This window comes from Prionailurus viverrinus, chromosome B3 (genome assembly GCF_022837055.1).
Source record: "Prionailurus viverrinus isolate Anna chromosome B3, UM_Priviv_1.0, whole genome shotgun sequence".
Taxonomy (NCBI): domain Eukaryota; kingdom Metazoa; phylum Chordata; class Mammalia; order Carnivora; family Felidae; genus Prionailurus; species Prionailurus viverrinus.
This window is the reverse complement of record NC_062566.1, coordinates 45,806,392-45,829,375: the sequence shown is the minus strand read 5'-3', so window position 1 is coordinate 45,829,375 and position 22,984 is coordinate 45,806,392. Positions and strand designations below refer to the sequence as shown.

General features: G+C 38.6%; 1 protein-coding gene across 1 annotated transcript in view; it reads left to right on the top strand.

Moving 5' to 3' along the window:
- UNC13C (unc-13 homolog C) overlaps nt 1-22,984 on the top strand; it is a 606,187-nt gene that overhangs the window by 32,151 nt on the left and 551,052 nt on the right. The window contains exon 6 of the mRNA XM_047864534.1: nt 537-3,785. Within this exon, the coding sequence (XP_047720490.1) occupies nt 794-3,785 (2,992 nt within the window). The 5' untranslated portion in view covers nt 537-793. The remainder of the gene's footprint in view (nt 1-536; nt 3,786-22,984) is intronic.

Here is a 22,984-nt window from a genome sequence, read left to right as displayed (position 1 = left end):
AGTCAGAGTTCTGCCCTGGGGATGGGTTCCCTGCCATTTGCCACAAGGCTGTACCAGTTGATTGGGATGGCTCAACTCTTTCAAGTCATGTCCTCTCAAAACTTGGATATATTAAATCCAAGCATGTTTTCAAATATGTTTTCTCTTGGTATTTATTTCATTATGTGAAATATTTCTCACTTGGATGACTTTATTATTTAAGAAATTCCCACTCTATCTAGAAAAGTAAAATGTTATTTGAACAAGAAAAGGGCTTACACATATGAATAATATGAATTTGATGAGTTTTATTACTGTGTGAGTTGTGTCCCCTAATTAATGATTTAAAAAGAAAAATATAACTTTAATGTAGTTATTGGTACCAATTTGCTTTATAGTTATTTTAAAAATAACTCTGTACTGAAATTCACATACTTGTCTGCTCCCCTCAGCAATGTTTCATACATTGTGTATCTTGACTACTTCAGAAATATGTTAGAAATGGGATTAATCTAGAATTGAATTCTGATAATCATTTCAACATTTCTTTCTTTTAGACACTATATGAAGTTATGTGGAAATGAGAGAGATTCATGAAACCCCTTCTCCGGGAGAGAATGTCTTTCATAAATGGAGCTTTGCTTATGGTTGTCACAGGACATTGACACTGCAGCAGAACCATGGCTGCCATTCTTGGTAGTTTGAGTAATTCACAGAACATCTGAACAGAGATGCTTGCCTTGGATTTACAGATTTTCATCCTGATACTTTGTTTACTACTTTGGGGCAGGAAAACTTGCACTAACTGCTCTCCATGGTGGCTAATCTTTTCAAGAGCCTGATTTTACCTTACATACATAAGCTTTGCAAAGGAATGTTTACAAAGAAACTGGGAAATACAACCAAAAAAAAAGAGAATCGTCAGCACAAAAAGGATCAAGACTTTCCTACTGCTGGCCAGACCAAAACCCCTAAATTTTCTAATACCTTAAAAAGTACTGTAAAGAAGATTGCGAAGTGTTCATCTACTCGCAACTTATCCACTGAAGAAGACGAGACTAATAAAGAATTTTCCCTCTCACCAACATTCAGTTACCGAGTAGCTATCGCCAATGGCCTACAAAAGAATATTAATGTAACTAACAGTGATAATGAGGATCTGCTTCAAGAGTTATCTTCAATTGAGAGTTCCTATTCAGAATCACTCAACGAACTAAGGAGTAGTACAGAAAACCAGGCACAGTCAACACACACAATGCCAGTTAGACGCACTAGAAAGAGTTCAAGCAGCCTGGCCCCCTCTGAGGGCAGTTCTGATGGAGAACGCACTTTACATAGCTTAAAGCTAGGAGCTTTACGCAAACTGAGAAAATGGAAAAAGAGTCAGGAATGTGTTTCATCAGATTCAGAGTTGAGCACAATGAAGAAAACCTGGGGAATAAGAAGTAAATCTTTGGACAGAACTGCACGAAACCCAAAGACAAATGCCCTCGAGCCAGGATTCAGTTCCTCTGGCTGCATTAGCCAAACACATGATGTCATGGAAATGATCTTTAAGGAACTTCAGGGGATAAGTCAGATCGAAACGGAACTCTCTGAACTACGAGGGCATGTCAATGCTCTCAAGCATTCTATAGATGAGATCTCCAGCAGTGTGGAGGTTGTACAAAGTGAAATTGAGCAGCTACGTACAGGGTTTGTCCAATCTCGGAGGGAAACCAGAGACATTCATGATTATATTAAACATTTAGGTCATATGGGTAGCAAGGCAAGCCTGAGGTTTCTAAATGTGCCTGAAGAAAGATTTGAATACATTGAAAGTGTGGTGTATCAAATTCTAGTAGATAAAATGGGCTTTTCAGATGTACCAAATGCAATTAAAATTGAATTTGCTCAAAGGATAGGACACCAGAGGGACTGCCCAAATGCAAAGCCTCGACCCATACTCGTGTACTTTGAAACCCCTCAGCAAAGAGATTCTGTATTAAAAAAATCATACAAACTCAAAGGAACAGGCATTGGAATCTCAACAGATATTCTTACTCATGACATAAGAGAAAGAAAAGAAAGAGGGATACCATCCTCCCAGACATATGAAAGCATGGATATAAAGCTGTCTACTCCAGAGCCCAAAAGCAAGAAGAATAATTGGCAGTCACCTGATGACAGTGATGGAGAGCTGGAATCTGACCTCAATAGAAATAGTTACGCTGTGCTTTCCAAGTCACAGTTTCCAACAAAAGGAAGTACTTCCAAGTCAGGTTCAAAATCACACAATTCAAGAGCCAAGAATAAAACTGCTAGTGGCAGCAGAATTTCAAGTAAGTCTGATTATGATAAAATTTCCTCACAATTGCCAGAATCAGATAATTTGGAAAAACAAACTACAACCCATTATGCAGATGCTACACCCCTCTGGCATTCACAGAGTGATTTTTTCACTGCTAAACTTAGTCGTTCTGAATCAGATTTTTCCAAGTTGTGTCAATCTTACTCAGAGGATTTTTCAGAAAATCAGTTTTTCACTAGAACTAATGGAAGCTCCCTCCTGTCATCTTCAGACCGAGAACTTTGGCAGAGGAAGCAGGAGGGCACAGCCACCTTGTATGACAGTCCTCAGAATCAACATTTGAAAGGGGCACTTCAGGGTGTCCAAGGGCAGAGTGAAATTGAGAACACAGAAACTGTGGATAGTGGAATGAGTAATGGTATGGTATGTGCATCTGGGGACCGAAGTCATTACAGTGATTCTCAGCTCTCTTTACATGAGGATCTTTCTCCGTGGAAGGAATGGAATCAAGTAGAGCAAGGCACTGATTTAGGTTTAGATTCATCCACCCAGGAAGCTTTTGACTATGACACAAACAGTCTATCTGATCAACAACTAGATGTTTACAATAAAGACCTAGAAGACTTGGGAAAGGGCCACAGTGACTTTCAGGATGACTCTGAGAGCTATGATTTAACCCAAGATGACAATTCATCTCCATGCCCTGGGTTGGATAATGAACCACAAGGCCAATGGGTTGGCCAATATGATTCTTACCAGGAAGCAAATTCTAATGATCTGTACCAAAATCAAAACCAATTGTCCATGATGTATCGAAGTCAAAGTGAATTGCAAAGTGATGATTCAGAGGATGCCCCACCCAAATCTTGGCATAGTCGATTAAGTATTGACCTTTCTGATAAGTCTTTCAGTTTCCCAAAATTTGGATCTACATTACAGAGAGCTAAATCAGCATTGGAAGTGGTATGGAACAAAAGCACACAGAGTCTCAGTGGGTATGAAGATAGTGGCTCTTCCTTAATGGGGAGATTTCGGACATTATCCCAATCAACTGCAAATGAGTCAAGTACCACCCTTGATTCTGATGTCTACACAGAGCCTTTTTACTACAAAGCAGAGGATGAGGAGGACTATAGTGAACCAGTGGCTGATAATGAGACAGATTATGTTGAAGTGATGGAGCAAGTCCTTGCAAAGCTAGAAAACAGGACTAGTATGACTGAAACAGATGAACAAATGCAGGTATACGATCATCCTTCATATGAAACACCTTATGAAACCCCACAAGATGAGGGTTATGATGTGCAGGCAGATGATATGGTTAGTGAAGGAGGATTGGAGCCATTAAATGAAACATCAGCTGAAATGGAAATAAAAGAAGATGAAAACCAAAACATCCCTGAACAGCCCATGGAAATCATAAAGCCAAAGAGAATTCGTCCTTCTTTCAAAGAAGCAGCTTTAAAAGCCTATAAGAAACAAATGGCAGAATTAGAAGAGAAGATCCTGGCTGGAGGTACTCATGTTTACATGCTACATTTTGAGCTAGTTGTATTTTAACGTTGGGTGGTGCTTCTTTAGAGTATGCTCTGTATTTACTCTTGGGAGAAAGAATGTATTTGCAAGAAATTTGCATGTTTATTCTGAGAAGGGTATTAGTTTACTCTGCTCCCCCCACAAGTTGGGCTTGATGATTTAAAATCAGGGTGTTTTCAAATAGGTCATACTAAAATGAGCCCAGATTTCTCTGCTAGGGTTAGGAACAAACCCCATTTCATATTAACTAACTTTGTGGCATCAGTCATCAAAAGGAAAAAAAAAGGGGGGGGGGGCAAGTGAAATCGAACAGCAACCCAGAATTACTTTTTGGTTCTATTAGGTTTACAAGGATGAGGAGAATGCTATAATTTTAAAGAATTAGGAACCATAGACTCCAGTTTTACCCCTCCCATCAAATCTATACTTTGAAGCCTGCCATAAGGGGGAGGTGGATATGCATAGCCAACCCTAGCCAGTCCCATGGAGGACCATTGCCTCCATCACTGCTTACTGATGAAGCTGAGGGAGTACAGTATAGCCAAAACCCTAGGCCATGACTGAATGGTCACAAAGCACTCTTTGAAGAGGAGTCAGTAATGAGTCAAGTTCTCTCCTAAAGAGAAGTCTCTTCCCCCCTTATGATATTGAAAAGAGCTATTCTTATAAAATTCTTATTTAAGAATTTTACTTGATTTTTCCGAGGGAACAATTTTGGTTCATCCACTTTTGAAAACTAGCCACTTGTAAATAGGTGTTTTTGACTTTTTATTTTCTACCAAACTTCACTTGCACTTACCCCAATCTCTTACCATTTATGTTATTTCCGTGCTTATCACTTTTATCTTTAGGGTAGTTTGATATTATCTCAGTTGTAATGAATTTTATATTGTTAAAGTTGTCCTTATTTATGGCATTGTAGTCTTTGATGTATTTACATAACATTTCTTAAAGGTATATATTAAGACGATCAACTGTCCTTGCCATTATGAAATAATATAACAGTTTCCTCAGCCAGTAGCTGATGACAGCATCTTTGTCTTGAACAAATTTGTTGTTAGACATTCCTTAAAACTGGTGATTTTCTTGTTGATAGGGCTAGATTATTGAATAGTTAGATACCTTTATTGTTAAACTGTTTCAGGCCCTAAGGCAGTCGAAATAACAATTAGGATTATGTAACTTATTTAAAGAACAACATGAGTTAAAGGGATCTTGGGTGCCTTGGCTGTGACTTTGTTGTTTTCAGGAGGCAGTTCTCAACTATATTTAAAGCCAACGTGAATGTGCAGAGTAATCAAAATTTTATGCAAATAATAATTCATACTGGAATAATAACTATCTTATTTAAGAGTGATGTTTAATATTTAGATATCCTTATTACTGAAACTCAGTTAATAGTTTCTTGGGATAAAGGCCAACATGTGGATTCAGGTAAGTCTACTTAAGGGCATCTTAAGACTAACCAGTGTGCTTGAGTATGTGTCTATTGTGATTTAATAGATGTTTTAATGCCAGGTGGTTAAAGTATCTGAAATGTTAGGCAATATTATAAAAATTCCAAAACTATAAATTTCAAAAAGTTGATCTTCATTAACTTCTAAAATTCCAAGTTAGCTTATGTTTTCACTCATATGTGGATCTTCAGAAAATTAACAGAAGACCATGGGGGAGGGGGAGGGGAAGGGGAAAAAACAGTTACAGAGAGGGAGGGAGACAAACCATAAGAGACTCTTGGATACTGAGAACAAACTGAGGGTTGATGCAGGGTTGGGGAGAGGGGAAAGTGGGTGATGGGCATCGAGGAGGGCACTTGTTAGGATGAACACTGGGTGTTGTTTAGAAACCAATTTGACCATAAATTATATTAAAAACAAAAAATTCCAAAGTAGCAAACATCTACAAAGTAGATTGTTAGGAGTATTGACCCTTCGAGTAGTTAACAACCTTAATAGTCCAGTGGCACTTTTCCTTAGAGAACAGAAATACACTTAGTTTACTGCACATCACCAATTTAAGAATCTGAAAATAGGTAAAACAATGTTGTGCCATATACCTGATATCTTGGGCCTCGCTATAGAGCGCCTAGACCCCTCTGCCATCTTGGAGCTTGACATGTTATCCTTGAGCTAGCTTTGAATGGAATCTGTTGGGTATCATTTATCCTGAAGGAAATCAGACACACATCTTTAAGATGCGCTCTGGTTGCTTGAAAGGCACCAGATTGACTACCCAGGAGGCTGCAGTAGCCTAGATTTTAAAGGCCATCTTTTCTTCCTTTGGCAGCAGTCAGGCAGTTGTCTCCCTCCTGTGCCACCAATATGCCTCAGGAGGTAGGGCAGCCAAAGAAGGGCATTTTTCAGGCCCCTTGACTGCTCAGAGCATTCCAGTGAGGTGCCAATTGTCGTGATGGATTTTGTGCCCATGGCCATCTGCTTACTGGGCTTTGGGCAGATGCCAATAGATTTTTCTCTCCATGACTACCATGGAGAAGCTCTCCATCATTAGGTAGCAGAGCTGTTTTTTTTTTTCCTTTTTCCATTACTAATCTGCCAAGATTAGAGTGTAGAGTTCTTGCTATAAAACTCCATAGGATGCTGTTGCCCTGATAGAGCTTTATGGAATTAGAAGTTCATAAATTTAATTGATTTCAACTTCTGTCCTCAGGGTCCTGGTAAAGAGGAATTTTAAAGACCCCAATGTTTATATGCACGGATATTTGGTCGTAGTGTTTTTGAGAACTTTCACCTTGAATAGTGTGCCAGTGGGGAAAGGATTTTGTAATGTGTGTAGCCAAAAACTCGATGAGGTCATATTCTTCCCTTGTTGCTGAACCCTGCTGAGTGGTACCTTTTGTGTAGCTGGCCTGAACCCCACACCATGGTAGTGACTCTTGGATCCCTTACCTCCAGTCCTGCTGGAATTAACTATTGTCTCCTCTGAATTCTCAGATACCTGCCTTTTATGGCACTAGCTTCTACCTTACATACTGACAGTTTCTCATTTTCTCTTCTAAATTGTCTTCTAAAGGTGAAAGGTTTGTTGTTTGCATTCTTTCATTTGCACTGTGCCTAGACCAATGCTTTATATGGAGTAGTCACTGAGTTAATATGTGTTGGATGAATGCTGAATCAAGGGGAACAGTATACTAAGTAGAAAGCACAACAAATTTCAAAGTCAAATCCAAAGTGTGGCTCATAAGACTATGACTTTATGTTTTGAGAGTTTAGAAGTATGGTTTGAAATAAAAGCTTGTTATTACTACTTAAAATTTATTTAAAAGTTCTTACATTTAAAAAAATTATAAATTTGGGTATAGTTGATACATGATGTTACATTAGTTTCAGGTGTTCAACATAGTAATTTGACAAGTTTATACATTATACTGTGCTCACCCGAAGTGTAGCTACCATCTGTCACCATACAATGATATTACGGTACCGTTGACTATATCCCCTATGTTGTACCTTTTATTCCCATAACTTATTCATTCCATAACTTGAAGCTAGTATCTCCCATTCCCCTTTACCCAATTTGTCTATTCCCCCAACTCCCTCCCTCTGGCAAGCATCAGTTTGTTGTCTGTATTTACAGGTCTGATTCTGTTTTTTATTTGTTCATTTATTCATTTATTTATATTTTTTAGATTCCACTAATGAGTGGAATTGTATGGTATTTATCTTTCTTAGTCTGACTTACTTCATTTAGCATAATACCCTCTAGGTCCATCCATGTTGTCACAAATGGCAAGAAGTCATCCTTTTTATGGCTGTGTAGTATTCCTGTATACTGTGTGTGAGTGTGTGTCCCCCCACACCCCCCCCACCCACACCCCACATCTTCCTTATCTATTCATCAGTTGTATTGTTTCTATAACTTGACTATTATCAATAATGCTGCAGTAAGCATAGGAGTGCATATATCTTTTTGAATTAGTAAAAGCTTATTATTGAGTACTAGTACATACCAGATACTTTCCAGGAAGTTTATTTGTTTATTTTTATTTCTTACAACACCACTAGGAATTATTCTGTTATGATTCTGTTTTACAGGTAAGGAAACTGAGATGATGAAAACCTGCATAACTTACTCAATGTCATACAGATAGTAAGAGGAGGGTCCAGAGTTAAATGGTTATTTTGATTATTTAGAGCAGCCATATGCTAACTCACTTCAGAGATTAGGTATTCATGTTTTAAGGTGGAAAAACATGATAAAAAGGAAGGAGAGCATTAGTCACAGTTTTATTACAACCAAAGGATTTTCATTAAAAAACAGTAATAATATGAAAGGCACTGAGGTTTTGATATAAAATAGTTCATTCTTAGTTTTTCTGTTACAAGTCCTTGGTACATCGTATAAATCAAGGCTTGTAGAGCCCAATAAATACTGTACGACAGCAGCTTGAGGGATGATTTATTTGAAGTCTCAGTACACTTGACGTGGAATTAGAGTCTAACATCAGTTGGAAGTAAATTTTTTTAGCAGAACGAAAATCTCATTTTGTTTTGAAATGCCATTCCCAGGCTGTGTGTAGATTCTGAAAGAGACTGTGACATCTGTGATTAGCATAATTAATGATATTTTTACCATGGTGTGCATTTTGTTTTCTAATAGCTATAGAGTTTTGTGGAAATATTTTGGCTTCCAACAAAGATGTGCAGTTGAATGTAAAATATTTTCCTAAGATTGAGCCTTTATTACGTTGGACGGGTAACCTGGCTGGTTGTTAGAATCATCTGGGGAGCTTTTGTAGTACTTGTTGTTCCCAACAAGTGTTGTACAATTTTTTATTTAATTTTTTTTAACGTTTATTTATTTTTGAGACAGAGACAGAGCATGAATGGGGGAGGGTCAGAGAGAGGGAGACACAGAATCTGAAACAGGTTCCTGGCTCTGAGCTGTCAGCACAGAGCCCGATGTGGGGCTCGAACTCACGGACAGCGAGATCATGACCTGAGCCGAAGTCAGCCGCTTAACTGACTGAGCCACCCAGGCGCCCCATACAATTATAAATTTTTAGGATTATGTCATAAACGTTTGATTTTGTGGTTCTGTATTTGGGACCATGGATATTTATCCAAAATTGTATGTGTTAATGATGAATTATATGTGCACTTGTAAATAAAACACACACACACACACACACACACACACACACACACACACATAAAATCATTATAAAAGAAAATCCAGAAAATCCCAAGGTTAAAAGTAAAATTAACATCTCCTTCTATTCTTCAGAGAAAGATGATTTGTTTGACACTCTATAAACATATATATATATATATATATACCTCCTTTATTTTTAAATTTGACATAAATGATATTACATGTCATATATGCATGTTCTGCATCTTGCTGTTGTCATATATATATTTGAAAGATGTTCCATATGGTTCCACCATAGTTCTACAAATGGTGGAGAATGCATAGAATATAAATTTACTTAAGTTTCTTTTTCTTTCAATCAAAAGGACATTTTTAAAATTCTGTATATTTTAACATGATGAAATAGGCATGATCAAAATAGGCAAGAATAAAAACATGACTTTTTCCCCTCTAGGTCAATCACATTTGTGAGAAGGCTAGTTATTCTTTCTATGATGATGTAACCTATACATCTCCAAGATTAAATCTCTGGAATTGACTTAAATTCTGGGATTAATGTTTAAGAAGAATAATATTTCAACTACGTTTTGGGGCTTTTCTGGCCCAAATCTATCAAGAGATACTTCTCAAACTTTAGAGTCCAGGCCAGGAGGGATGGGATGTGCCTTTTTAATATACTCTCTAAGTACTTCTGATGTAGGTGATCATCAGAACACATTTAAAGAGTACTGTGTAGCAAACATTTCACCTACCCATTTATTTAGAGTTGTTTTCTCTCTTCTTCTTTTTTTTAAATTAGAAGAGGTAGAATCAGTCTAAGGAAATACAGGTATACTTTTCTTAACTTAAAAACAAATAAAGAATTATTTCCTAGTTCTCCAGAGCAGTAGGTTATCACATTTATGGAAAGATTTTGGTAATATCTACTCATTAAAGCATAGGCAAGAAACAGATATATTCCTTGAAAGGTGTATGTAAACTGAAAATTTTAGAAAGTAGCTATTTGAAAAATTCTAGGAGATTTTGCCATAGAAAATATTCAGCGAATCACCCATCATCCTACATATCCCACATTTTATGTTTTTTTGTTTGTTTTTACATTTTACTGTTTTTGCATGTTTGAGACTTGAGGAGGAGGAGGAGGAGGAGGAGGAGGAGGAGGAGGAGGAGGAGTAGAAGTAGTAGAAGATCTTTCCTTAAAGTAAGTATAGCAGTACTGGTCATGGTAGAAGGCAACCCATGTATAAAATATTCCATTAAAATGCAATGTATAGTAATAAACTTGTGGTTTAGTATGGTTTGATTTTTAATATTCTAGAATTACCTATAATACAAAGGGATTGTTTTGAGTTTTGAAACAGAAGATCTAGAAAGAATACCTGTGAAGAGTGAAGTGGCCAAGGTCCCCTAGGGGAGCAGAAACAGCTGCCATCTTTACTTCTTGCTAGACATAAAGCCCAAATGCACAGGTACAGATGTCTTCTAGGATACAGGACTGGAAGTCAAAGGGAGTTCCCTTTGAGTAGGGAGACAAGTAATGGTGGTATATATGAGGAGATTAGGTCAAAGTGGAGCCAAAGGTTTCCTTTTCTTTTGGTTTCTTTCCTTGTTCCTTTTCTTATTTGTTTAGTTTTTGGTTTTATTTTGTTTTTGTTTTTGTTTAAGTGAAGCCAAGTTTTAAAATATACTCTGGTGTGAGAAAGACTTAAGAAGTCAATACATATTTAATACTTTCCTATCAGATTGGGTTCTAGATATTTTAAGATGTTCAATTCTTGCTATAAACTTGGGATGATTTTCTATTTATTAACATATAATTTATATATATATAATCTCTGTGATAGATTTTTGTAATCTCTGCATTTTAAAAATGAGATGGCTGAGTCTCGGAGAAGCAAAAGTGAGTCTAGGTCATACAGCTATAATAAGAGTATTGATGTAATGTGATGTTCATCTGACAAAATCCGAAGACTGATGCTATTTCTGTGACATCCTATTGCAACTGTCTTATCATGAAAGGGCATGGCTCATGTGCTTCATGGTCAGCCAGTTTTGTGTTAGCTGCTGTAGTAGTGATCTCTTTTAACAAAAAAATGAGTAATAATGATTTGGGCTAAGAGATACATCACCTTTTTAGGAAGTTGAGATAATCTGGAAGGGTGACACTTGTCAGATTGAAAAAAGTTATTAGGGATAAAGAGTTGTTAATAACAGTAGTTTTTGAGGAATTAAAGCCTTCTATAGAAGGCAGGAAAGAAATTCACAAAGATATACAAAGGCCCTCTTAAAAATAAAAATGTAGAGTTCAAATTGTTTATTTATAATTATTAATGGCTCCCAAACTAAAGTACTTTGTAGAAAAGCTAAAAATGGAACACATTTTTCAACGTTTTATTTATTTTTGAGACAGAGAGAGACAGAGCATGAACGGGGGAGGGGCAGAGAGAGAGGGAGACACAGAATCGGAAACAGGCTCCAGGCTCTGAGCCTGACGCGGGGCTCGAACTCACGGACCGCGAGATCGCGACCTGGCTGAAGTCGGACGCTTAACCGACTGCGCCACCCAGGCGCCCCTGGAACACATTTTTCAAGAAAATATTTCCTGCCAATGAAACGTGATACTTTCCAGATTGTACTGGGGGTGTTGCTTCAAAGACTGCAGTACAAATTTCCAAATTCCAGAGATTCAAGAGTTTTTTGTCAAATTCTCAGATAAATAGGTTTCTTTTTTGGTTCTACTAATGTCATTGTTCATGTTCTTCATGTAAGTTCAGAACAAGATTCTATAGAAATTATGACTCACTTGAGAATTTTCTTCTTGGAATAAAGCTCTGAACTCTGACGTAAGACAGAGAAAAGTATAGCTTAATCAGTTGTTATTGATTATATTAAAATGGGAGATACTAGGACCTGGGACAGTTATACCCAATGGGGTGATTCTGGATGTGAGATAAAGCTCAGCAAGTGAAGTTAGAAAGTCCAATGTAGAAGAGAAAATCTTCCAGCTGGAGATAATATTTTGGACTATGGATAACTATTAAACCATCTGGGAGTCTAGCTCTGGGTGTCAACTGAGTGAATAGAGAAGAGTTGGGCGCAAAGAGTATTGAAGACTGAGCTGGGCTGGAAGTTGTTTTCGCTGATAGGGCCTTGGTTACTTGGTTAGGAACTAAGGAAGGCTCTAAACATCCCAGAGTGGGAGCTGGTAAGAGAAAAGCAAATCCCAGAGGGATTGATACACTAGCAAGTTACCAGGAGGTGACCTAGTTACCTGAACTAGGGTCCAAAGTCAGGAATGAGTCTCTAAAACAGATAAAAAAGTCAAATTGTTCCACTAGCATCCAGAGACTGAGTCTCCTTAAGGGCAGAATGATTTGATGCTGAGGCGCAGGTTGCTGGGATGCCCTGACCCCAAATAGGACTATTCCTCATATTTAAGATATTAACTTAGGTTGCCTCCATAGACTACAAGACCAGATAGAACTGAATGCAGTAATGAACTTCTTTAGTATGTCTTATTTCAATTTAGAAGTATGCTGCTGCTTGTCCTTTTTATTTTTTAAAGTGTAGTTATTTATTTTGAGACAGAGCAGGGGGGAGGGGGAGAGAGAGGATCCCAAGCAGGTGCTGCACTGTGACTGTGCAGCCTGATGCAAAGCTCGAACTCACAAACCGTGAAATCGTGATCCTTGCTAAAACCGAGTCAGATGCTTAACCAACTGAGCCACCCAGGCTCTCCCCATCCTTCTTTTTAAAGGTAAATATGTTATGGAATCTTGTCAAGTACACCATTCATCAAACTTCGTTCATGCCGGCTCTCAGCTAGTCACCCAAATAAAAGAAATCTTCAGGGGCTAAAGTGGCTACCATTCAGCAGATTCAAACAGCTGTGATAGGACTCGTTTGGCAATCCCAAAGGGTCCTAAAATTAATGTGAGAAATGCCATTTTATTTTTATTTAGAATAAATGCATGTCCCTATTCATTCCAACAATCCTCATTGCTCTCAACTTATCCCTCACTTTTACCCCAGTTCAACAATGGTAACACTTTAAAAAGGATGGTACTTATTTTGACAAAAGCACACATATTAATTTTCTTAAGAACTCTATAAGGTGGGTAGCTTAATATTGTATAACATTTGTTGAGTATTTTTTTGGGTGCTAGACACTATTCTAAATATATTACACTATATTTACATAATCCTCCAAATAACCCTATTAGATGAGTACTATTATCTCTATTTTATAAAGGACAAACAGAGATAGGGTAACTTAATTAAGGGGAGAAACTACTTCAAAAAGTGGCAGAACCAAGATTTAGAATTAGGTGTTTTTCTTCTAGATTCTATGTGCCTAACTACTACAGTGTAGTTGAGGACTTTGGAAATTAAATGTTGGTATTCAACTTTACACGATGGAGACCTGATAAGGCAAGATGTCGATTTACCTGACAGCACTGATTTGTCAGCAGACCTATAATTACAAACTATTCTCTCAAATCATAGGCAAGCATTCAAGCTATCATATCATTCTCCCATTTTACATAATGTTATTACAGGCAACATGATTATCCAGTTGTCATTTCTGTGTAACTTGTGATAAAAGAAATTGTTGATGGCATGTAATAGTGGCAATAAGAAATGACAGTTGAATATGATCATTTTTCTCAGAGAGGTAGGTTAAGGTTCCCCTTAATGCCTTTTCTGATGCTCTGTGAAGTCTTGTGGAAAGCTGATGGTTTTAGTTTTCTATTTCTGTTCTTTAGTGATTACAATTAAAAATACACATACTCAGGGTGCCTGGGTGGCTCAGTCGGTTGAGCGTCTTGATTTTGACTCAGGTCATGATCTCGCAGTCTGTGAGTTCGAGCCCCACATCAGGCTCTGTGCTGACAGCTTGGAGCCTGGAGCCTGCTTTGGATTCTGTGTCTCCCTCTCACTCTGCCCCTCCCCGCTCATGCTCTGTCTCTGTCAAAAATAAACATTTAAAAAAATTAAAAAAAAATACATACTCTCCTGGGCAACCACACACACAGAAAATTGAATTCACTGAGTGCTTTAATAGGGGTATTCTACTATTTGAAGGAAACCAATAGGAAATTCTCAAGGTTTTCAATATTCCCGTTGCATTCTGAGCACATAAAACAATTTTAATATTTTAAAAAGTTAATTATCACATATATTTAAACCTTATAAAACATCAATGAGATAGACTATAGCCAATCTCCCCAAGTCTCTGACCTCAAGGTAATTACTGGTAGTTATATAGATTGTAAAACCAACAAGTCATGGGACCAGTATCAATCCAGGACTTTTGTATCCTACTCTGGTACTCTTTGCACAACAACATGTTTTAGCTACTTGCACATATTTATGCTTTTTTACCTGGACATTAGAGCCTCTGGTCTGTAACAAACTTCTGGGGGCTGTGTTGAGGTATTGCTCTGCTGAGTTTAGTGGTTCTCAGAATTTAGAGTGCATAAAAATCACCTGAGAGTACTTGGTTAAAAATATAAGTTATTTGATCCAATCTCCAGTTGGTTCCAATGTGGGATGATCCATGAATCATATTAAGAAATGCCTAATGGCTATTAGTTAATAGATCCTAAGTGCTTTTCTCCCTTCATTCTTTCTTGAGTGATTTCATTTGATTTTTTGGCTTAAGTTCCCACCTGTGTGCTGATGGCTCTAAATCACTGTCTTTGGGCTAATTCTCAAAGCTTAGTCCATTATATACATTTATTCTTTCCATCATTAATTGACCCACTCGTAAACTCATTCTTCAGTAAATATTGAATCATCTGCCTGGGCATTGGGATCAAGTGGTGATAAATCTTATTTGGCCTTTGTACTTGTTAAGTGGGTGAGATGAACTTAAAATTTTAAAGTTACACTATATAATTTTAACCATTTATAGCTGCTGTAGAAGTAAATACAAAGTGTTAAAAGAATATTCTAGTTTGGAGGTTAGAGAAGACTTCTGATAGTAATGAAATTTGATCTGAGATCTGAAGATTAAATATACTGAACTAAGAGGAAGGAAAAAGAGCATTCGAGGAAGAGGAAACAGCATGGACCAGGGTCTTAAGGCAGAAAATGACTTGACATATTTGAGGAACCTAAAGAAAGCCAGGTGCACCTGACCTACATCAAGCAAGGCAGAGAAGGGTATGAAACAAATCTGGTGTAGTAATCAGAAGCCAGATTTTCCTGAGTCCTGTGGATCACTTGGGGATTTTTCTGCTGTTGTTTTTTCCTCTTAGTAATCATGGAAAGCTATGAAAGGGATTACTATAATGAGTTGTAGGACTTCTATAAAATAGGAGACCACTCATGCCTCAGATACGTCATGCCTAGCACTGAACTTTTTTGTCTCCTAATCCTTCTTCTCCTTCTGGGTTTCCTGTCTCAATAAATGACACCGCAATCCTCTTGTTTGCTTGGGTCAGAGAATCATCCTCTTTGGCAACTTCACTGTCAGGCTAGTGGACATTTGCATCCTTTCTGGCCATCCGGCACCTGAATTCCTTTCCTGTTGGTGTTCCTGAGTGTGGGAGCCCTTGGAGGGAAAGAGTGCCCATATCTTGCTGTGGGAAGAAGCTGAAGGGACTGGACATTACTTCTCCCCATGACCAGCAGCCTTGGCTTGAACACATGACTCAGAACTGGCAGATGGGAAGCTTCTGCCCAGGACTTTGAGTTTGAATCTGTCATTTCATAAGCTCTGACATTTTTACCACATAATGATCTCTCAAATACAGTCTTCTCAGTCACCATTGTCTCCACCCTTGTTCTAGAAGCTGCCTTCTCTTGTGTGGACTATGTTAGAGCTTCCGAACTAGTCTTCCTCTTTGTCCTATTACCCCTGCCCCTTCCCCTATCTGTCACGTCTCTGCATACAAATATGCAAAACTACAAAAAAAAATTCTTTGTAGTTACTTCTAGCATGAGGTCCAAACGAGCAGTGAATCCATTGTGCTGAAGATGCCTGCTTGCTTGCTGTACCCCCTCATGAGGCTGTAAACTCGCAGGAAGCAGGGGCTGTGCTGTACCCTGACATCTCTCATACTGCCCACTGTGACCAGCAATGAGACAGTGGAAGATTGTGTATAGGAGCATGGGCTGTGGAGTCAGCCTACAATTGTGCAATCTTAAACAAGTTGTTTACTTTCTCTGTAGTTCACTTTCCTCACTGAAAAAATGAAGAGATCACAAGAATATGTGAGAATAAAACAAACATAAGATGGACTTTGAGCCGAACCAGTAGGTAATCAGTAGGGAGCCAATTTACTTAAGAAGCACCAAGACTTCTTTTGATCTTAAATAATTTCTGAGAAGTATGCACCAAAGCCAAATGGTACAAGTGCTTTCCTATATATTTTTTAACTGAAGTAAAATTACCATACATAATGCATTTTGGGAAGGGATCAATTAGGTGAGTATTTTTGTGGTTTGAATCCTTGAAAAACTCGGGGCACAAGCTGCTTGAGGGAGTATTAATAGCTAGTTATTGATGTTTTCCTAAAAGACAAAGAAATGCAACAGCCTCAACTCGCTGGCTTGTTAACTTCTTTGCCTTGGGGAAGTTTCGGCCTAGACAACCAAGTAAGTCCATCAACATTTATTGAATACTTAGAAGTGTGATGAGCTCAGGATGAGGGCCTTGGGAAGAGAGAAAACAGAGGATGCAAAGACATACATTCTTTCGTTGATGAGGTTAGTCTCATTCAGGTCAATTCAGCATTATTTCCTGAGTGAACTGTTGTGAGAATCATCATGGCTTATAGCCAAATATTATTATTAAGTTGTTGATTTAAAAAATACTGATTAGTATGTACCTGAATGTGCAGGTCATCAGAGTTAGAAGAGTAGACACAGGAAAGATAATTTATAACTAGAGAACGAATGACAGTTATGTTTTACTTAGTAATTATTATCTAATTCATAGTAGTTATTACTACTAATGAACTTTAGAAGATAAAAAGGAGTCCTAACATCAAAACTACTGACATTTATTCAACCCAAACTACATATCAGAAGTAAGTACTTCATGTGCATTTATTTAGCTTAAGTGTCTACACACACTTGAGCGGTACACCAGATGTTTCTCCATGTTACACTCCTGAGCCTTCCTCTGATCTCAGATGCAGCTGTGGTGGACCACAGCATGGGAGTTTGGCCTCATCCTTCACTGATAGCTTCCAACCTTCTGTTCTTGCAGATTTCTGCCTTGAAGTCTCCCTGATGTTCAGGGATTCCTTCAGCAATCTTCAACAAGGGCCTTCAGTGGTTATTAGGTAAATGCTGCAGACTTCCATTCTTTATGAGACCACACCTCTGGAGGTACTCACTGGGTCAAAGCCCTATTGTCTGCAGCAGCAACTTCAGTAATGTACCCTTACATTGGTGTGTCTTCCTCCTATCCGTCATCCTCCCTGTTCCTCATTCCTGCTTCCAGATTACCTCTCAGAGAAACTTCCTACCCTCATGTCTTTGCCCCAGACTCTGCTGGGGGAACGCAAACCAAGACCTGAGGTCAAGACTAGTTATGTCTTTATTTTATCCATGGGATAACAGAGCCTTGGACCAGTAAGCTGAGTATCGCTTACCTTGCTGACTCACCTTAAGCAGAACCAGGGTTTGAATGTCTGTTCTTAAATGACTTACCCAAAATTTTGTGAACAATATGAAGGTACTTGTGAAAAGAGGCCTAACCAATCACAGTAAGAATGGTTAGGTTTGAGGGGCCTTCAAACTGATCTCAGGCAGTGAGGTGAATTGGGTTAGAACCTATTGTTAGCGATACCAGTAAGTGAGCGAAAACATTTTGGTATACATTGGAAAACACCAGGACAAAATTGTATAGAAGTCAGTAGGGCTTCTATCATCCTGTTCCCCCACTCATTCCAGTCCCTTTCCACCCCAATCTTCTGGGTTGGCAGTGCTGGGTCTTTTGATTGTTAAGTGTCCTGTGGCCACCTGCTCTTTGCTTCATCATCTCCTGCCCTTCTTAACATTCCTTTGTACAATGACTCTGATATTTATTGTTATTAATTTTTAGTTAATAAGCTACATCTCCTGGGAATTTTTGCATTTTTGTGCCTTTTCTGTTACACAGTGGCAGGTTTTTCTGCTGACGAAGGCATTTTAGGCAGTTGGAAACAGGTGGGGTATAGTTTTTGGAAAGCATAGCTTGTCCAGATATCCTGACATCATACCATTTTAGCAACTAAGCACACATAAGGCTGAGCTTGAATGAAATCACCTTTGAACAATTTGGATTTTCTACATTTTGAGGTGGATGGACTGATAGAAATAAATGGAAAGAAACAGCATTATTTCTGTCCATTTGGGAAGGTGCACACATGTATGTATTTGCCTGTGTGAATGTTCATGTGTGCATAAAGACTGAGGAAGATTACATCAAATTTATAGTTCGGGATCCAATGATTGCTTTGTGCTGAGTGGTATTGAGTTATGAGTGTATTCATTTATTTCTGTAATTTGATTCTGTTGGTGGCTTTGATTTCTTTGGCATTGTTCAATGTGAGTATATGAATTAGAAAAGTAGTTTGTGGGGAAGGGAGTCATTTCCACATCAAGGTAAATCAAATCGCATTGATAAGAAAACACTTTGATTATAAGGCTGAGTAAACATGAGGAATGGTTGGACCAGTGTAGAAGATAACTCTCCAGAGAAACTTTGTCCACCCTGTTGTCCTTACCCATTGCATAAGGGGATGATTACTCAAGTATTAAGTGTAAATAACTAATAATTTTTTGTCCTATTCCATTTAGCACAAGATTAGATGTTTTGAAAACTCAGATTCACACTTTTAAAGTTCAACAGTGGGGGTGCCTGGGTGGCTCAGTCAGCTGAGTGTCTGACTCTTGATTTCAATTCAGGATCTGATCTCCGGGTCATGGGATCAAACCCCATGTCAGGGTCTGTGCTGAGTGTGGAGCCTGCTTAAGATTCTCTCTCTATCCCTCTGCTCTTCTGACCCTCTTCCCACCCCCCTCATGCTTTCTTTTCTCAAATTAATGAAATAAAGTGCAACAGTGGAAAACAAAGGAAGGCATGTAGATTTAATGTGGCATTTATTAGATTCATGGCTTTCTATGCTATCAAGAACATTTAAAATCATTTAAACCAATTCTGTCATTTAATATGAGGGAAATGAGGGTCTAGAGGTTAAGTGGGTTTTTTTTTCTTTTTGTCCAAAATCACACACTAATTGTACTGAGGAACTTACTAGAAACTGGTTCTTCTCATGTAGTCAATTGTAAAACTACATGCTGAATTGCAATAGAAGGATGCTGCTGTTGAAATAGCTCTTCTGTTAGTGATAGCATAGATGCAATTGTCTCAGAGCCCAGTACCTAATTCATAGAAAGAAATACAAATGCAAAATACTTGATGCACTACTATTTACCAATATTAGAACAAAAATCTGAAAATAACAGAAATAAAAATAGAAGGAAATCTTAAAACCTTTGTGAATGTTAGAGAAACATCATTACTTGAGATAATATCTTTTTTAAAAATTTTAATATTTATTTTTTGAGAGGGAGAATGCAAGTGGGGCAGGGGCAGAGAGAGGGGGACAGAGGATCCAAAGTGGTCTCAGCGCTGACAGCAGCAAGCCCAGTGAACCGTAAACCATGAGACCATGACCTGAGCTGAAGTTGAACGCTCAACTGAGCCACCCAGGTGCCCCAATTTTGGTATATGTTAATCCTATTTTTCTCTATTAGGTGATAAGAAAAATGATTGCTTTGCTCACCTTTCTAACTTTGTTATTGTCATCAAATTTAGGGGCTGGAATGGGTATTGTGGGATTGGAGTACAGTTGTTCCCAAGCTCAATGCATGCCAACATCACCTGGGTGAATTTTACATTCAGCAGTTCCAGGCTTTCAGTCGTGAGGATTCTGACTTACTAGGCCTGGAGAAGGACCTGGGAATTTGTATTGCCACTAGGATTCCCTAAGTTTGTGAGGACCAGCAGGTTGGAGAACAAACCCGATCCCCTTGGTTCACAGATGAGAAAAGCTTAACCCAGGTATTAAATTCCTGTGCCTTTTTGGGGGGATGAGGGGTCAGCACAGTGAGTAATGGGAGGAGCCAGGTCTTCAGGAAGTTGTTCCAAGCTTCAGCTTCCTGAAAGCTCTCACACTGAGCTGCTTGAGTACATGTGACCTATATGTTCTTTTACTGTGTATTTTTGTGGGCTAGAAAAAGCATCCAACAGGAGCTCTCTAGTAAAATCTCCTATTATGTATACTGCAGCGTCATCATAGGGTCATTGAATGTGTTCAACTCCATGGGGAGAGCCGGAGGGAGGGTGGGAAGAAGGCAGGTTGGGAGAGAGAAATTTAAATAGTGTCAGTGATTATTCTTGCCAATTCATTCAAAGAGAATTTGCTCCTGAGTGGACTTCTCTGGTTTGCTTTCTGCCCCAGGAGGCTGACCTGTGCCTACTGCATCCAGTCTTCTTTGCCAGCAGGCTTCTGGTCAGCTTTGTAGAAGGTCAGATGCAAGAAGGGGAAAGAGGTCAGGGTATCTCTTCTCACTTCCTGCTTCGATGTCTTAGCTCTGGCTGTAGCTGTGTCTCTCTAGTTCATGGCCCTGTTGGCCACCATAGTGGCTCTCACCCAGCACTGGGTGTACTGTTTTCATCCCTTTGTCCTTAGGCCCCAGGCACAGTAACTGTTTCCCACAACATCTAGGCTCTAGGACCTTACCATTCACTTTTTATTCCCTTAACCTAATTCTCATTCTGTAACTGCCACTTTTCTTTTTCATTTGAACTACTGGCATTCTGTTTCCTGTGGACACTTAGATTAATACAAGATGGGAATAGAATTATGTAGTCATTCTAAAATTCCTTTATAGTGCCAGTATCCCCTTGAGCCAGAGTGATTTATCCTTAAGCATACAGTGATGTGAAATTATCTTTTGCACAATTACTTGATTTACATTGCACATTGCTGTACATTTTATCATTTTGAATACTATTAATGTACAAATTTTACACAAAACTATGCACATTGTACTTTGTGAGCTATTTAAGATGTTTTCAGACGTGATTTGACTACATAGCCTTTCCTCCTTAGACACTGATTTCAGAACCTCCTTTCTATGGTTGAGTGTAACTTTATAGTACATATCATAAATAGAAAGCTGTAGGGCGTCTGGATGGCACAGTCAGTTAAACATCTGACTCTTGATTTTGGCTCAGGTCATGATCTTACAGTTTGTGAGTTGGACCCTTGCGTCGGGCTCTGTGCTGATACTGTAGAGCCTGCTTGAGATTCTCTCTCTCTCTCTCTCTCTCTCTCTCTTTTTCTCTCTCTCTCCCTCTCTCTCTCCCTCTCTCTCTCTCTCTCTCTCTCTCTCTCTCCGCTTGTATCCTGCTTGCATTCTCTCTGAAAATAAACTTAAGGAAAAAAGTTTAAAACTGGGAGGGAGATTATGGAACCAACCTAGAAAACAATTCATCTAATTCCCCAAACATACAATTTACTGTGTTCCCGAAGTCTCAACAAACCCTTCAAAATGCCCCATAGATGAATGTAAATTGGTACATTCACCTTCAAGGACAATTTGGCAATATCTACCAAAGTTTTAAATAAATGTATCCTTTTTCCATCATTTTTTTCTTTTATGAAAGATGCTTTGGATATATGTAAGACTGTTCATCTCAGCACTGTCGTACGTTACACAGTATACAACCTAAACATCCGTTGTCACAAATAACTTAGTATACCACCTAAACATTCATTGGCATGTGAAACAGTATTGTATGGATTAGAGATCCATTAAAAGAGACTTGTTAAAAACGTATGATGTGTTCAGAAAATACATTGTAGAGATGTAGAGATGCTTGAGATATATCAAGATATACTAAAGTGAAAAAATCCCAGATGCAGAAAGCATGTTATGTCACCCTGTTTGTGAAGTTATATCCCTATGTTTTCTTTTTTTGTTTTTTAATTTTTTAACATTTATTTATTGAGAGACAGAAGAGACAGAGAGTGAGCAGGGAGGGGCAGAGGGAGAGGGAGACACAGAGTTTAAAGCAGGCTCCAGGCTCTGAGCTGTCAGCACAGAGCCCGATGCGGGGCTGGAACTCATGAATCGTGAGATCATGACCTGAGCCGAAGGCGGATGCTTAACTGACTGAGCCACCCAGGTGCCCTTGTTTTTCTTTGTTTTTTTTTTTTTTTTTGTTTTTTTAAATCATAAGCATGTATTTGTATAATAAAACCATGTGCCATGGTGATGATAGTGAGAAATTAGACATGCCTAACAGATACCTACTGCCGATTAACTTACTGACTTTGTAGGAACTCATTATCTCCAGTTAGGAGATGCCCTATATGGGGAGCCACCTTCAAATTGCACTGCCTTCATTCCAACCACTTTCAATCTACAACCCATTGCTGGGTGCTTGCACCTTTGTCACAGGGAGGGGACTCCAGCTCTGACAAATTCCTGTGTGCACCATCACTGAGGAATGTGGAAGCTGATTTCGGTAGGTGATGAGAAGGTTTTCATCATCAAAAATGTCAGTGACACAAATGAGAATGTACGAGAGCATTATGCCAGGAAGCGGGGAAGGCCAGGGCAAGACTCCAAAAGCCTGAGCAACTCACAGATTTCACACAGAAGGAAGGTGTTAAATCAAAGAGAGCAGGGTTTACATTCTTAGATGAAGCCATTGGCTGCCAGAAAGAGATAGAAAAGATGAATATGTGCTCATAAATTCTTCTATCTTAAAAGGCAGTTTGGGTAGTAATACTTCAGCGATTTTGTAGGCTGGCCATATGGGACTTGAGGTTGTGAAGAATTATTGCCATGCTAGGGCCTTGCAAGCCAAGTTGAGAGGTTTTTCTTCAGACCACAACCCTTTCCTTCCCAGGGACACTTGTATCTATCCACCTTTAGTCTTTTATTCATTCCTGAGGAAACTTAGAACCCTAAGCATTTGTCTGTAGATGCTAAGTGAATAGTGATAGAACACTTACAGGGGAAGTCATGGGAATGTCTTGTATAAGTTGG